The sequence below is a fragment of the Mobula birostris genome, chromosome 7 (genome assembly GCF_030028105.1).
Source record: "Mobula birostris isolate sMobBir1 chromosome 7, sMobBir1.hap1, whole genome shotgun sequence".
Classification (NCBI taxonomy): domain Eukaryota; kingdom Metazoa; phylum Chordata; class Chondrichthyes; order Myliobatiformes; family Myliobatidae; genus Mobula; species Mobula birostris.
This window is the reverse complement of record NC_092376.1, coordinates 68,805,781-68,822,580: the sequence shown is the minus strand read 5'-3', so window position 1 is coordinate 68,822,580 and position 16,800 is coordinate 68,805,781. Positions and strand designations below refer to the sequence as shown.

Below are 16,800 nucleotides of genomic sequence, written 5' to 3'. Positions count from 1 at the left end.
ACTAGATTACTGCAATGCACTTTTTACTGACCTTCCAAAGCAACTTATTGAAAAACTTCAGCTCATTCAGAATGCCACTGCTAGACTTTTAACTAAAACCAGAATGAGGGAGCATATTACTCTGTCCTAGTTACTCTGCATTGGTTTTCTGTGTCTTTTAGAATTGGTTTTAAAGTTCTCTTACTTGTTTTTGAAGCTCTTATTGGTCTGGGACACAGGATCACTTTCGTTTTGTTATCCTGCTTGAGCTCTCAGGTCCTTTGCCAGTCTCTTAAATTTAAACAATCCCCCTCAAAAAATAATTGGCAGATCAGCTTTTTTGAACTATGCTCCTAAACCGTGGAATTCGATACCTGAAACTATAAGGGTTGCAGACTCAGTTGTAACTTTTAAATGCTAGCTCAAATCCTGTTTATTTAATCTTGCTTTTAACTAACATCTTTTTGTCTTTTATTTTCATATTATTTTTGTTTAATTTTCTTTCATATTTACACTTTATCCCACTGTAAAGCAGTTTGAAATACGTTGCATGAAAAGTTCACTACAAATAAATTAATATTATTATCATTTTTATAAATAGATCCCCTTAGTTACATAATGAGGCTTTATAAATGATTAAGTCACTTTTTTGTATGCTTCCCTCAGTTCTAAAATTTTATCCAACAGCAGATTTCACTGGTTTACTTTGGTCTTTGGCTTCATGATATAGAAGAGAAGCTTACCTAAATTTTATCACCTGTTTGGTCTTCCTTCCTTCCATCAGGTTAACTTGATTACATTTGTTTGCTTTTAGACTGGTAGTCCTGCACTGGTACTGTTAATTGTCGATTATAGCTTAAATAATAAGCTATAATGAGTAGTAGCTCATTATTGATTTTGTGCACTTTGCTGCAGGAAGCCAATGTACATGGAACTGAATCTCAATATCTTTCTGTCAATACTTCCCAGATACACACAGTGGCCAATTTATTAGGTGCTTGTTAAAACAGATATCTAATCAGTCAGTCATGTGGCAGCAACTCAATTGCATGCAGGCATGTTCAAGAGGTTCAGTTGTTCAGACCAAACATCAGAATAAGGGAAGAAATGAGATCTTATTGACTTTAACTGTGGAATGATTGTTGGTGTCAAGCTGGATGGTTTGAGTATCTCAGAAACTACTGATCTGGGATTTTCATGCACAGCACCCTCTGGAGTTTACAGAGAATGGTGTGAAAAACAGATTTAATATCACTGTCATAAGTTGTGAAATTTAGAATATAAAAACATAGAAATCTACGGCACATTACCGGCCCTTTGACCCACAATGTTGTGCCGACCATGTAACCTACTCTAGACCCTGCCTAGAATTTCCCTGCCACATAACCCTCTATTTTTCTAACCTCCATGTATCTATCTAAGCATCTCTTAAAAGACCCAAACACGAGGAATTCTGCAGATGCTGGAAATTCAAGCAACACACATCAAAGTTGCTGGTGAACGCAGCAGGCCAGGCAGCTTCTATAGAAAGAGGTACAGTCAACGTTTCAGGTCGAGACCCTTTGTCAGGACTAACTGAAAGAAGAGCTAGTAAGAGATTAAAAGACCCTATTGTATCGGCCTCCACCACCATCACTGGCAGTGCATTCCACACACCCACCACTGTCTGTGTTAAGTTTATTAACTTTACAGCAGCAGTACAACGATATACATGATAAATACAGGGAAAAAAACTGAGTTACATAAGTATATAAATGTCTATTAAATAGTTAAGTTAAAATAAGTAATGCAAAATAACAGAAATAAACGAGTAGTGAGGTAGTGTTCATGGGTTCACTGTCCATTTAGGGGCACCTAATAAAGTGGCAACTGATTGTATGTTATAGGTGACAGCTTATGATCTACACTAATGATTATATGGGCCTCACATGGGACATCCAGATCAGTTTCTGCAAGAGTAGTACATGCTATCCATATGCTCTCTTTAAATTTCTAAGCCTATGAATGACTGTATATCTATCTTTATTTGTAAATCATTAAATTATGACTGCATTCCCATTAAGTGTACTCTGAGATAAATGACATGAAGCACTGAGTTAGCATACATGCTAAGCTGACGTGTAAAGGTGGCACACTGATATATAAATAATTTTCTCAGACTGAATGTTAAAAATGTGAATTTAAAAGATAGCTGAGAGAATACATAACATTTTTTCAGCATCAGAAGTATACTTGCTTGCTGTGGAAATCAATACTTTCTATGTGGGGCTACATTTTATTACTTGTCTCTATCTGTCTCTGAAAGCTTAATACTTTGAGCAAGACCCTTCAGTAAGATTGATGCAAAATCAGCTGGTATTACTAACTGGACTTATTTCTTTCAGATATTGATTCACCAATATTGTATCATTAGTATTTACTATTTTATCAGTGTTCGTCCTTGATGCATGAAATATAAGAACATGAGGAAGCCTTCTATACCTGTCAAATCTGTTCTCTTTTTCAGTTAGAGTTGAGTAATCTGTATCACAACTCGATAAGACATAAGAGCAGAATTACGCCTTTGGCCCATCTGGTCTATTCTGCCATTCCATCATTTCTGATTTAACGTCTCTCTCAACCCCACTTTCATGTCTTCTCCCCATAACCTTTGACACCCTTACTAATCAAAAAAACTATCAACCTCCGCTTTAAATATACCCAATGACTTGGCCGCCACAGTTGTCTGTGGCAATGATTTCCACAGTTTCCACCGTCTGGCTTAAAGAAAAATTCTCATCATCTGTGTTGTAAAGAACCATCCTTCTATTCTGAGACTGTCCTTTCTGGTCCTGGACTATTCCACTATTGGAAATATCTTTGCCACCTCCACTCTGTCTAGGACTTAAAATGTTCAGTAGGTTTCAATGAGATCCCCTCGCATTCTTCTAAACTCCAGGACTACAGGCCTAGAGACATCGAACGCTCCTTCTTTCTCAGGATCATCTTCATTAATCTGCTCTGGATCCTCTCCAATTCTTAGAAATGGCCCCCACACTGCTTACAATACCCCAAATATGGTCTGTCTCAGGATTACATCCTTGCTTTTATATTCTAGTCATTTTGCAATGAGTGCTAACATTGCATTTGCCTTCCTTCTCACCAACTCTTTTGCTTTCTGTGTCTTGATTCCCTTGGATAACTCAGGTCCATTATTCTTAGTTGTGAATATTCCAGTTGGATTATAAGGTTCGGTTTTCTGTTATTTGTTGAAAATAGTAATTCTGGAATTCACTTAAAGTTGATTTAATTCTAAAACTACCATTCTGTTAAAACAAATTGCTTGCAAAGTGCTTACGGGTGTTTAAATTTATTTTACCCAGTTTTTAAACATCTGTTTTGTACTATCATTGGATGTATCCATATACTTGTTCTGGACCCCAAGTATCAGGAAAATATTTTTCTTTTGACCTAATCTGTTGAATTGCTTTATTGTTTTACACACCATTTTAGATTACCATTTATCCTTCAAAATGTATATTAATTAGGGATGCTTATACAATCTGCTCTCAACATTTAACCCTTTAAACCCTGTGTAAATCTGGTGTAACTCCACTTTACTCATTTTGATGCAAATAGATCTAATGGAAGATTCGGTAGCAAAACCAAATGGAGCCCTCCAATGAGGCTCTGTAAAACTAAGGCATTTCCCCTGAATTTGGAATGTCAGCTGCATTAAGGTAAATGCCAGTATTCCATTATTTTGCCCAAGCAGTAACAATGCATTAACCTAAAGGACTTTTGTGCAAGGACTAATCTTAGTCTCTCACTGCTCGGAAAATATTCCAACGTGACTTTTTCCAACAAGTTCAGCCTCTCTGTAGCACACTATAATTACATATTTCCTCTGCCTAAAATACTTGTGGTCTTGGATATGCAGATCTCTGTTCCTGGATCCAAGACACTGGTCTATGTTGTGAAATGCACAAGTCTAATCGGATCTTATTGGGAACATTATTTGCAACACATTTCAAATTTGAGACAAACCATTTAAATTCTATCACCAAACCCATTGTTAACCCATGACATGTTGTATACTATTCCATCCATGTAGTGATATCTGGTGCACAGACTTCTAGAAGTCTATATTTGTGCACTTAAATATTCTCAAGTTCTCAAAATATTCTACTTGTTAGACAACAAACCTGTGCCAACTGATTAGATGAAAATTGTACAACCCAGTTAATCTGTTTCTAATAATACCAAGTTGTTAATCAGGGTGATGTCAGATCTTTAACAGCTTTGCTCTCCATTCATTCATTCTTAAGTATTAGTGAAATTTACAATTTTCTTCATTTGTACAGTATATATTAATGTTTTCGAGTAAAGTCAGCAGTTCCATTCAGGCCTGTTGGCACTCAGCTATTCAGATGTTACTACGTTTCTGAGTCTCTTGTTTGGTCAGCCAATTACAGAACTCCAACTGAATGATATATGCTGGCATCTCTATCTCTATATGCAATCCTATGGCTGAACTCTCTCTTGTGATTCCCCAAAATTATAATGAAAGGAATTATAGTATTGTAATGAGGATTTCTTGCTGAGGAGGCATTATTTCAATGGCTTCAATTATTTTCATTATTTTATTTTGATTTAATTCTTTGTTAGTCTCATTCAACAGAAGACAAAATTCTGTGTCCAGGTTCAGCTTTGTCTCTTATTAAAGGCTGTAAGGCTGTTCCGAGGTGGGACCTTTGTGGTAGGTCAGTTGAAAATGATTTGCTGATAAGGCCTCATCACACTTTGCCATCAAATCTCCAAATGTGGACATACAATCAATTCAGCCACCTGTATTTGGGCCAGAGTACTTAAGTGCAGGCCAGAGAGCAGTAAAGCAGAGCTCTGCATGTTGGCTTGAGACTGTTGACTCAATCCAGCAAAATCCAGCCTATTGAGGAACTTGATAATTATGCCTTTCAAAGTCACTCTTTCACAGAACTTTGAATGAAGCAAGTTCGTAAGTATGATTGGTTTTAGTGTAGATAGTGCACAGTGATTCTCCATAGAAGCTAAATGTGGAAAAAAATGTAGTAACTTTGAGTGAACCGGTAATGAAACACATTGAGCTGAACCAGTGCTTGTCTGTGACCAGTAACACAAAGTGAAACAACTACAGGAAGTGAAAGATAGAAGGTGAGATAAGTCAGAGGATAGCCAAGAGAAAGGGGGAGGGGTGGAATGTACTTGAGCTTAATACATTGCAAAATGTAGAACAGGCATGAAATAATGTATCTTTAATGTTCAATCATGGCAAGGAATTACATGTAGTGGAACAGCAGAATGGCAGCATGGATTTGAAATGTTAAAGGTGTTTATTTTTGAAAATACATGTCACTTCTCTTCAATTACTTGTTTTCATTGATGTACTTTCTATTTTATCATCTTCTGTAGAATTTAAATGCAGAAAAATATCAAGTGCTGAACTCCAGGCTTGTTATTGGAAAGCCTCGCTTGAAACTTCTGTTTGGTGAAATAGCCAAGTGCAATAGACAGTGAGTAAACATTGAAATTTGGGATGTCTATTTTCTGTAAAGTTTCATGTTGGTGTTCATTGGCATTTCTGCAGACTGCATGGTACTGTTAGCCGGTACAGTTAAAAGCACCTTATGAAATGTTGCAGAGGAATTTGACCATTTTTCTATTTTGGTGGGTAGCTATCATTAATCACTATAGCTTTATCGAAATGCTGGCTTAGGCAATAAGAACATACATTGTTGCTGGAAGGTAAGCAGGTCTACATTCCGCTTTTGACAAAGGGAACATATTTGTGATTCCCATCTATGTAATACTGAAGGCTTCAAGACAGGAGAAGGCCCATACTGTGTTGAGTTTGTTGAAGCATTGAGTTAGATCATGGTTGGGTTGTATCTCAGTTCCTTGAATCACTTATGGCCCATACCAAATTAAAACCTACCTTTAAAATATATAAGATCCTTGAAGGACTAACAGAAATAATTCCCTTGGACCTCAAGTTAATTTTGAATACATTTCTTAGAGGCAAAATCATTAAAGAAGTACATGTGTCAAAAAGTGTTTATTTTGATGATATACTCCAATGCCAAGGTATGTTTAATGTAATCAATTTTGTTTGAGAAGGTATCCACCTTACAGTTTATATCATTATAGTAAATATACTGTCCCTGATGTTATTTCATGGGGTTACTGTATGTCTACCAAAATTTAAGATGCATTATTTTAGCAGTAGCATTGGCTTGTATAGGTGAAATAAATTAAAAATGTTAGCGGGTCATAGCATGTGGTGTGAGGATAGGGGCATAATCATCAACATAAGTATGTTTAGGAGGGGGGATTTTTTTTTACTTGTTACTGCTTTCAGGCAAACTGGTGGCAGCAGATCACTTCCATGCAATTTGCAATATGCAGTGAACCTTGGAAATGCACTATACCATGCACTTAAATTAAAAGTTTGGACGAAAATAAAGTGTCAAGGATCTGACCCCATCTAAGCTGAAGGATGCTTACTTTTTGCTTGAACCAATTGGGTAATAATGTAAAAAGGCCCAAATGATGTGTCTTCCAATAATATTGTACACTGTGTGTGTGTGTGTGTGTGTGTGTGTGTGTGTGTGTGTGTGTGTGTGTATATTATATTTGGTGGTCTGAGAAGTGTTCAACATAACACCACTGTTTTTCTTCCTTTCTGGCAGAAAGTGTGTAGGTGTTTTTTGCTGTGGACCCAGCAAACTCTCCAAAGAGCTTCACAATCTCAGCAACAGAACCTGTTCACATGGAACAAAATTCGAGTACAACAAGGAATCATTCTCTTGAAAACCATTTTGGAAAATGTGCAGTGTAAAATAATAATAAAACTTGAAGTGCAATTATTTTTGTTAATATGGTGGTCAGCAGGATTGGCCTTAGACAATCTCCAGACACCAAAGAGTGAATCATTGAATGCATACAGATACAGCAATTAATGTGGTGCAGGTATAAGTTTGTGTATTGGATTGTCAAAATCATTTTATGATCAACTGATACATTTTTGTAATTTTTGGGGAAAGCTGGATATCTTGTTTTTGTAATAACACTTGTGTGATTTTTATTGGAGTTTTAGCAAATCTATTTCTTATGATGAAATTTGCATGTACAGAGACAGAAGTTGTTTAGTGTCATACATTGAACTGGAGAAGGTTTAAAACTGCTGTGAGAGGTCAGGGAATTGGGAACTGTCTAAGGCTTCAGAACCTCCATCTGATTCCAGTACCTACAGTACGTTGTGTACTGTGACACAGCTGACGCAATAGTTAATAGCCATGTCTGTTTTCTCGTCCATGTTAAAGCATATTCTTTGTATGGTATTAGAATATTTCTGTGTTTTTCTGCACTCAACCCACATAAACGTGACCTTAATAATACATCTGCATTTCAGTCTGGTTGTCTTCAGTATTGAATTATGTCTCCACAGCTCATGTTTCATGCAGAATAATTGCAGAGGGGCTATTGATTTAGTTTCATTATGAGACAGATGCATGTTAAATTGGAGGATTTTCTATTATTAAATAAATTTTAAAGACTGAGCCTGTGGTAAATGTTGCATAACCTTTACTCCTCTAGTTCCTTTACATGGCTAGCAACAGAGTGATTTAGAATCTACAGAAGCAAAATGATCTTACGGTGCTGCACTTTAATGTACTTACACCCTGAGCAAAGCAATGTGAAATCTCAGAATTTTTACCTCAGCTGGTTGCTGAATATAAACAAAATAAAAATCTTAATATCTAAAGGGCCAAGTCAACCTTTTGTACTCAATGTACATTTGATTAGCTGATAGAAATCTTAAAGTGGGTTTTACAACAAGTGTCTTTAAAGAGGATGAAGAAATACTGAGCTTCGGGAAAAATATTGAGAATAAAAATTTGGAAATGGGGGAAACAAAACTTCTCATGAAATTTTGTTCCAGTTACTCAGTTAAAATACCTTAATTGTTTACAAGAGGTATCTCAACTTTTTACAAGATACTGGATGCACAGAACTTCTTTTGCCTTTTGCAATGTACAGCTAAAACTGAGTATTTGTAAATTCCTATCTATTTTAATTTTGATTGTTTTTGCTTCAATGGTAAATTTACAGGAGAAAATCTGAATGAGCAGATTGATGAAGGTAGAGCAGAAGATGTGGATATGGATTTCAGCAAGGCATTTGACAAGGCTTATTGAAAAAGTAAGGAGGCATGGAATCCAACGGGATATTGCTTTGTAGATCCAGAACTGGCTTGCAGAGTGGTTGTAGACGGGTCATATTCTGCATGGAGGTCGGTGACCAGTGGTGTGCCTCAGGGATCTGTTCTGGGACCCTCACTCTTTGTGATTTTTATAAATGACCTGGATGAGGAAGTGGAGAGATGGTTTAGTAAACTTGCTGATGACACAAAGGTTGGGGGTGTTGTGGGCAGTGTGGAGGGCTGTCAGAGGTTACAGCGGGACATTGATAGGATGCAAAACTGGGCTGAGAAGTGGCAGATGGCGTTCAACCCAGATAAGTGTGAGATGGTTCATATATGATGGCAAAATATAGTATTAATGTTAAGACTGTTGGCAATGTGGAGGATCAGAGGGATCTTGGGGTCCGAGTCCATAGGACACTCAAAGCTGCTGTGCAGGTTGACTCTGTAGTTAAGAAAACATATGTGCATTGGCTTTCATCAATCATGGAATTGAGCTTGGGAGCTGAGAGGTAATGTTGCAACTATATAGGACCCTGGTCAGACCCCACTTGGAGTACTGTGCTCAGTTCTGGTCGCTTCACTACAGGAAGGATGTGGAAACCATAGAAAGGGTGCAGAGGAGGTTTACAAGGATGTTGCCTGGATTGGGGAGCATGCCTTATGAGAATAGGTTGAGTGAACTCGGCTATTTTCTCCTTGGAGTGATGGAGGATGAGATGTCACCTGATAGAAGTGTACAAGATAATGAGAGGCATTGATTATGTGGATAGTCAGAGGCTTTTTCTCAGGGCTGAAATGGCTAGCATGAAAGGGCACAGTTTTAAGGTGCTTGGAAGCAGCTACAGAGATGTCAGGGGTAAGTTTTTTATGTAGCGAGTGGTGAGTGCGTGGAATGAGCTGCTGACGGTGGTGGAGGCGGATATGATAGGGTCTATTAAGAGACTCCTGGACAGGTACATGGAGCTTAGAAAAATTGAGGGCTATGGGTAACCCTAGGTAATTTAAATTGAGGGCTATGGGTAACCCTAGGTAATTTAAATTGAGGGCTATGGGTAACCCTAGGTAATTTCTAAGGTAAGGACATGTTCGGCACAGCTTTGTGGGCCGAAGGGCCTGTATTGTGCTGTAGAATTTATATATTACTATGAATGCAAGGATTAATATGTGGCTTGTATTATGCTGTCCTTTGAGTAGTTAGATAAACCAACTCCCAATTTCTATTCAGTGGATTTATTTGGGCTGATTATCAGTATATATTTGTACATTTCTAGGATGTAAGTTGGTTGCAGTTCTGTCATCCTACTCAGTGACAGTTAAACAAATTAATACTGCCCCTTATACTGTAAATCATGTAGTATTATAATATGTATTTCTCCAAGAAACAGCAGTCTGTGGAACAGACCTCTGTGAGAGATTTGATTTGTAGTTCGATTATAATGTCTTGTAACTGGCAAATGCATACTAAGGGACAACCAAACCAAAAAGAGGAATCTAAGTGGCTAATTAATATGTAGTACTTATCTGGTCATTCTCATCTCAGATCAAATCTTACCCAAAGAAACTGGCAGCAGAGTTTCATACTGAGCCAAGAACCATAACAATAACTACCATCATCTAATTTTTGCACAGCTGGACATTTGAAACTAATTGTAAATCAGCAGGTTGAATTTGTTATGGCCATGTGACTTCCTTATCTATTTCAGAAATATATAAATAAAATCTAATTACCCTGTATAAAAGCAAGCAGTTAGAGGAGAGACAAAAGGTATTGCAACAATTTTAATGTGTCACTGGTAAATAAGCAGGAATCACACTTTGTGGTTGTATATTCCTGTAGGTCACATTGTAGACTTGTAGTGGATCAATATCAATAGTAGTAAAACACTTATGTGCTTTATATGATATATGAGCTTTTTCAGACCAGTTTTGTATATTCTGTTTATATTTAGAACCAACCTCTGCTGTTTCAGACCTGCATGTCATTCTTTGAAGGAAATCAGGGTGAATCAGGCTTCTACCCCACCACAATATGGAACAGCTTGTAATAAAGTCATAGATGGCAATCTAAGTAGCAATAACAATGAGAAACTATTTTTTTGGCCTATTTGTAGCCTTTAACAAATTAACAACATCATCCACTTCCAAAAGTTCTCTTCTTCACTCACTTATTTTTGGTGGGATAACTTATATCTGATTTTATTCTTAATTGTCTGTTGAAAGCCAGGGCATTTTCTCCAAAGGCTTCCCACTCTCCGCTCTGATATCCTCCAAGAATCTATTGGTTCCTCCTGTTTCTCAGATAAATGTTAACCTTCAGCAAGATCAAACATGCACAGTCAATTTCCTTATGTGATTTCAGGACTCCTGGCTCTATTTCTCCCCCACTAGCCTGTTTCCTACTGCTGTCACCCCGCAATGTGTCAATATTATCAGACTGCCCATCTCCTATTCAGTTCTATATAAGAAACAATTTTCTCTAAATAAATATTTGAAAATTGTACTCATTATATTCTGTGCCTACTTAAAATGTCATGCCTAGCAGCTTATTGAGATATTTTTACCATCTTAGTGTCATATTTGACCCTGTGATGAATTTTCAACTTCATTTTGCTGCCATCACTAATCCCACCTCCACAGCATGCCCCAACTCTATCCTTTTCTTCAGCACAGATGTTGTCAGCAGCCTCAGCAATGACTGTTACTTTCAGAATTAACAACTCCAATGTCATTTGGGCCAATTACTCATGTTCCTTCTTTCATTACTTATTTTGGGAATGTCCTAACCGATGCTGAGGATTGTTCACTCACCACCCGCTGTTATTGGTTGCTCTTGGTTAAGCTACTCTTGTTTATATACTTTGTTTTCAAATCCCTCCCTGGCTTTAAACCTCCCTATCTCCAGTATCTTATTGTATTTTACAATATTCTAAGAATCTGAACTACTCCCTGAATTTAACATTGGTCACTATGTTTTAGTTGCTATGGTTCTGAACTATGGGTTTTTTTCTCTCAACATCTCTACTTCTAACCTTCTTTCCTGTTTTAAGACTTTCCTTTGAAGCCTACCTAACTGACCAAGCTTTTAGTTACCGCCCTTATGTATATGGCTCAGTGTTAGTGTTTGGAAACAGTCATGGTGCATCTTACCATATTCTAGGGTGAAATAAATATTCAGGACAGACATATTATTGGAGTTAACAATGTTATTTTAAAGTTGTCAAACACAGTGGTGGAAAAGCTATATTTTAAAGAATTGCTGCATCATATTTTGTTGCAGATGTTCTGTTCTTGATCAACAATGTGTTTAAAAAAAGTGAGAGCATATGTTAGAGAGCTGATAATCAGACTCCTGGTGACAATGTTGTCAACTGCATGAGTAGTTATAATTTTAAAACAAAAATGATAATTGTTAATGTCCATACTATTCCACCCAGGAGAGTGTAAATAAGAAATGAAGGCTATTGATTGGATCAAACATGACCAAGACCTTTGGAAGTAGACGTAATTGTTTCCTATACTAGTAGATTGATTCATTTCAGTAGTAAATGAATATTTTTAGGCTTGTTGAAGTTTAGCTGTATCCCTGGGTTTTGAAAGGCACGGTTACCTCCTGTGGCTTCAGCTTCTCTTTACCAGTGCCCTCAGCTGGCTGGCGAATTTTTAAAGCTGAACAGAGGCATTAGAGTCACTTGCTGGAGCTGGTTTGATCCCGTTGGAACAAAAACTGAAGGACTTACTCAGAAATTTGAATACTAAATCAGTTTGAAAGTTTGTTCTTTGGCAATGAGAAAAGGCCTTGAATTCTTTTTACTGGGAAATTTATCCCTAACCATTTGTCATTTTGAACATATTCAGAGAGAGTAGTAGGATCATGTTTCAAAATTCTCAGGGAGAAATGTGCTGTGGGATGGATTGTAGCTCCATATTTGCAGTATTATTTTATCTCAAGAAGCTTCAACCCGACCTCTGTTCTGATTATCTTCTTACATTAAAGTTTTATATTTAATAATCTATGTATTTCTCTGAATTTGTTTACAACTCAATGAAATCTCACTTCAATGTTTTTGTTTCTTAAATTGATACTTAATGCAGCAATCGAATATTTTATCTTTAGCTCTGAGAGTGTAAATCAGATGAGAAGACCTTTGTACTGAAGAACTACATTGGAATATTGCCACCCACTGGAATTTCAGCAGCATTGCATTGGAAATACAATTTCAAATATATGCTTTTGCTTTGGATTAATGATGGTGTGTTTAAGTAGTAAAAAAGATCAACTGTTAGTAACTTTAAAATATCTAGTCACAAGCTCAAACTTTCAAAAACACAATATCAGTTTTAAAGATTGCATCTAAAATTCCTTCCATCAACTCTACCTTTTAGAGTATATCCTGCACACATTTTTTACAACACACACTTCACAGCACATTTCATACTTCGTCAGATTTTAATAACATTAGTGTGAGGTGTCTTCATGTGTTTAAACAAGCTAAATGTGCTATGTAAATGCAAATATTTTATAAGTTTAATGGGACTGTATTTCCAAATTTAGGAAGAGTACAATTATCCAACAGATCAACTCTCTTAGAAAAAAAACCTGAAAATTAAATTAGAACAGACTGAGGAAAAATTGTACACAACTACATAAAATTCAAAGTTTAGCTAAATTCCATTTATAAATAAAATAATAACAATTGATTTATACTAGAAAATAACAGAATTTTATACAGATTGAGTACCCCTTATCTGAAAACCTCTGAAATCTGAAATTTTTTTCAGCTGACATGTTATCACAAACTGAAAATTACACAAGGTGCCAGGAAGGTTCCCAAATGATGTGCAAGCCTCTGTGCACCACAGACAGTCCTGAGAAGTAACCTCACATACAGTGTGTGTGATGAATAAATGTAAGACAAGGACTGCTACAAAAATTCAGAGTCGGAGATCCCAACCTCTCTAAAATCCGAAATCAGATACACTTCCAGCCCTAAGCATTTCAGATAAGGGGTAGTCAGCCTGCATTTCTCTGGAGTCCAAGTAAAACAATCTACATAATAGTCAAAAGGAGTATCTCATACGTAAATATGCTGAAATTTCAACAGTTAAGTTAGAAATCACTTTTTAAGTAGCTTTTAGAAATAGTGATAAATTTGAATATTTTCCCTTTTATACACCAACTGAAGAATGCTATGAAGAAAATTTAAATCAGTAGAACTGAAACATACACTAATTATAGAGTTCTCAATTACATTAATCTGTAGCAAGGTAAAACAGCTGATGAAAGGGCCACCAAGTGGAGAAAAAGAAGATAGAAATAAATGGAATCTCTTCACTTGCTTCTCTACAAAACTTATTTAAGAGTCTTCCAGCAGTGATAGAATGAGTGACTAAGGAGAACACATTATCATTCCACCCACCAGACTTGCAACTCATATATAAAAGTCATATGCAATAATGCCATCTCGAGAAGTAAAATATATGCACACCTTTTGCAACAGACACAAAATGCTGGAGGAACTCAGCAGGTCAGGCAGCATCTATGGAGAGGAATGAAGAGGAAACATTGAAGGTCGGGATCCTTCAGCAGGACTGGAAGGGAAGGGTGAAGAACCTAGAAAAAGAAGTTGGGGGTGGGGAAGGACTACAAGTTGGCAGGTGATAGGTGGAAGAGACAGAGAGTCGAATAAGAAAGAGGATAGTGCACTGTGGGCGAAGTGGGAAGAGGTAGGGTACTAGAGGAAGATGGGCAAGAGAAGAGAAGGGGTAAGAGCTGAGCCAGAATGGAAAATGCCATCAGGTTGAGGCAGAGTATGAGGTGTTGCTCTTCCAACATGAACTCGGCCTCATAGTGGCAGTAGAGAAGGCCAGAGACTGACATATGGCAATGGGAAGTAAAATTAAAATGGGCTATGGGGGAATCCCACCTTTTGTGTCAGGAAGAGCAAAGGTACTCAACAACGTGGTTCCACTAATCTACGTTGAGTCCAGTGTAGAGGAGGCTGCACAGTGAGCACTGAATATGGTAGATGAACACTGCAGGCTCACAGGTGAATTGTTCACCTGGAAGGATTGTTTGGGGGCCTAGGTGATGCTGAGGGAGGAGATATAGGAACAAGGAAATGGCAAGGAGAACCTATCTCTGTATTGGGAATGACAAGATGGGATGAGGTCAGAGGTTTGGTGGTGGATAAAATGCAAGTGAAGATGGGAAGCCTTGCTTGTTGAAAAAAAGAGGACACCTCAGATGTTCTGGAATGGAAAGCCTCATCCTGAGAGCAAATGTGTTGGATGCAAAGTAATTAAGACGAGGGAATGGAATTTTACAGTGTACAGGGTGGGAAGAGGTATAGTCAAGATAGCCATGAGAGTTGGTTTATAAATTGTTAGGTTTACAAAAGATGTTGGTAGACAGTTTGTCTCCAGAGACGGAGACAGAAAGATCAAGAAGGGGAGAGAAGTGTCAGAGATGGACCAAGTAAATTTGAGGTCAGAGTGTAAGCTGGAGGCAAATTCCATGAAATTGATGAGCTCAGTATGGGTCCTGGAAGCAGCACCAATTGTCAGTATAGCATAGAAAGGGTTGGGAAGCATGACTAGTTATAAGCTTGGAAAATGGATGGTTCCACAGAGCTAATGGAAAGGCATGCATAGCTGAGGCCCTTTGATTACACCATGGGCTTGGAGAAAGTCAGAGGAGTCGAAAAAGAAATCATTGAGGTTAAAGGCCAGTTCTGCCAGTGGTGGAGGGGGACTGGTTCGGTCTGTTGTCCAAGAAGAACTGGGAAGCTTTAAGGCCTTCCTGATGGGGGATAGAAGTGTGTAGGGACTGGATGTTCAGTGTGAAAATGAGGCAATCAGGGCTAGGGAACTTAAAGTGATAGAAGAGATCAAAAGTGAAGTACAAGAATGTAGGTGGGAAAGGACTGAACCAAGGGGGACAAAATGGACTCCCATGCAAACTCGAATTCAGTGGGGCAGGAGCAGGCAGAAACAATGGGTCTACCCAGACCGCCAGGTTTGTGGGTCTTGGGTAGGAAGTAGAAAGGAACAGTGCTGGATAAGGGAACTATGAGACTGGTGGCAATGGATAAGAGGTCTCTAGAGTCGATGAGGTCGGTGGTGGTGCAGAAGACAAAAGCCTGATGCACATCTTCTGTCACCAGATATTGGAATGTCTTGCTCAAAGTTAAGCATACTACTCATAAAACTGCATATCACATTACAAGGAGATTTCCAAGTGATTGTTTGAAACTCATGAGGATTTTTGCAAGAAACTTGATTATGAAGTCTTCATAATTGGAAATGTCCTTGAATGGATATGCAGAGCTTTATTATTATTGACATAAAATATTTTCATATCTCTAGTTATTTATACTCTTAAAATAGCTTTTTTGCCAATTTTTCATTGGATGCCTAAATTGATTCCATTCTGTTAATCAAAGATAAAATTCATTGCATGTTTTTCCCCTAAAAGGAACAGGATAATATCATTATCTATTTCACAGAAAATCTTTTGACAATTACTTCAGAGATGCCCTTTTAAAGTAAAAGTGTTTAGGAATTGGGTGATGGAAGCAAAACTCTTGATCGTCTTGTTCCTCAGGAAGCTGAAGAGCATTCTCCTTCAACTGTTGTATCTTCATACAGATAACATTTCTGTTACTGTGTTAATATGGGTGTCTAGCATTCTAACTTAGTGCCAATAAAGGAATGGTGGTTATTCAGTACTATGTCTTAGACACATAAATAGAGTGCCAAAGACATTTGCATTATAACTGTACTCATTTTATGTATTGCACTGTACTGCTACCACCAAAAACAGGACAAATTTCATGACATATGTGAGTGAAGATAAACCTGATTCTGATTGAAGACTGAGAGTGGGAAAATGGCAGGAAGAGGGGAATCATGGTTCAGGAAAGGAGAAGGGAATGGGAAGCACGGAAGACATATTTTGTAATGTTCAATAAACCAATTGTTTGCAATCAAATGATCTTGCTTGGTGTCTCAGAGCTAAATGTGTCTGCACCCATGCCACACACCCCTGCCTATGGCACTCCTTCTCTGCTACCTGTCCAACACCCCACCCATGGTGCTCCTCCCCCGCCATTCCCAACAGCTTTTGTTCCTGTCAGATTTACAAACTTACTCTCTGATCCACTTTGACAAACACAGTATTGTGCAAAAGTCTTAGGCACAAAGGCTTTTCTTGGTTTACTTGAAGCAACACTCAAGTAAAAACTAAACACTTGTTCCTTTGATGACTTTCAAAACAGGTATTTCTTTCACAGTGAATGACTGTTTTGAAAAATGCATTTCATAACTTTATTCAGAAATGTGAGGTATTTACACTATTAACAGTTGACTGAGAGTATGTTCAGATACCGTATTATGAGAAATAGTATTCTTCCATTCAATATTTCCATTATTTTATGGATTACTATGAATGGGATGTGTAATGCTTGGATCTATTTCTTTTAGAGCAATGATCCCTCCCTTAGCACAACAATTGATCTACCGTCTGTGCATGGGCTGCTGTCTATGCATGAGCATTGTTCCCTCTTCCTGTACAGAAAGTGAATACACCAGTTAAAGCC

At 37.6% G+C, this 16,800-nt stretch overlaps 1 protein-coding gene across 3 annotated transcripts in view; it reads left to right on the top strand.

Moving 5' to 3' along the window:
• Positions 1-12,149, top strand: part of LOC140200275 (NADPH oxidase 4) — a 148,545-nt gene extending 136,396 nt beyond the window's left edge. For 2 of the 3 annotated variants that reach the window (XM_072263364.1, XM_072263365.1), the window contains exons 16-17: positions 5,410-5,510; positions 6,687-12,149. In XM_072263364.1, the coding sequence (XP_072119465.1) occupies positions 5,410-5,510; positions 6,687-6,807 (222 nt within the window). In that variant the 3' untranslated portion in view covers positions 6,808-12,149. The remainder of the gene's footprint in view (positions 1-5,409; positions 5,511-6,686) is intronic. The other variant, XM_072263363.1, reaches the window with a different exon arrangement.
• Positions 12,150-16,800: the final 4,651 nt, after the last annotated feature.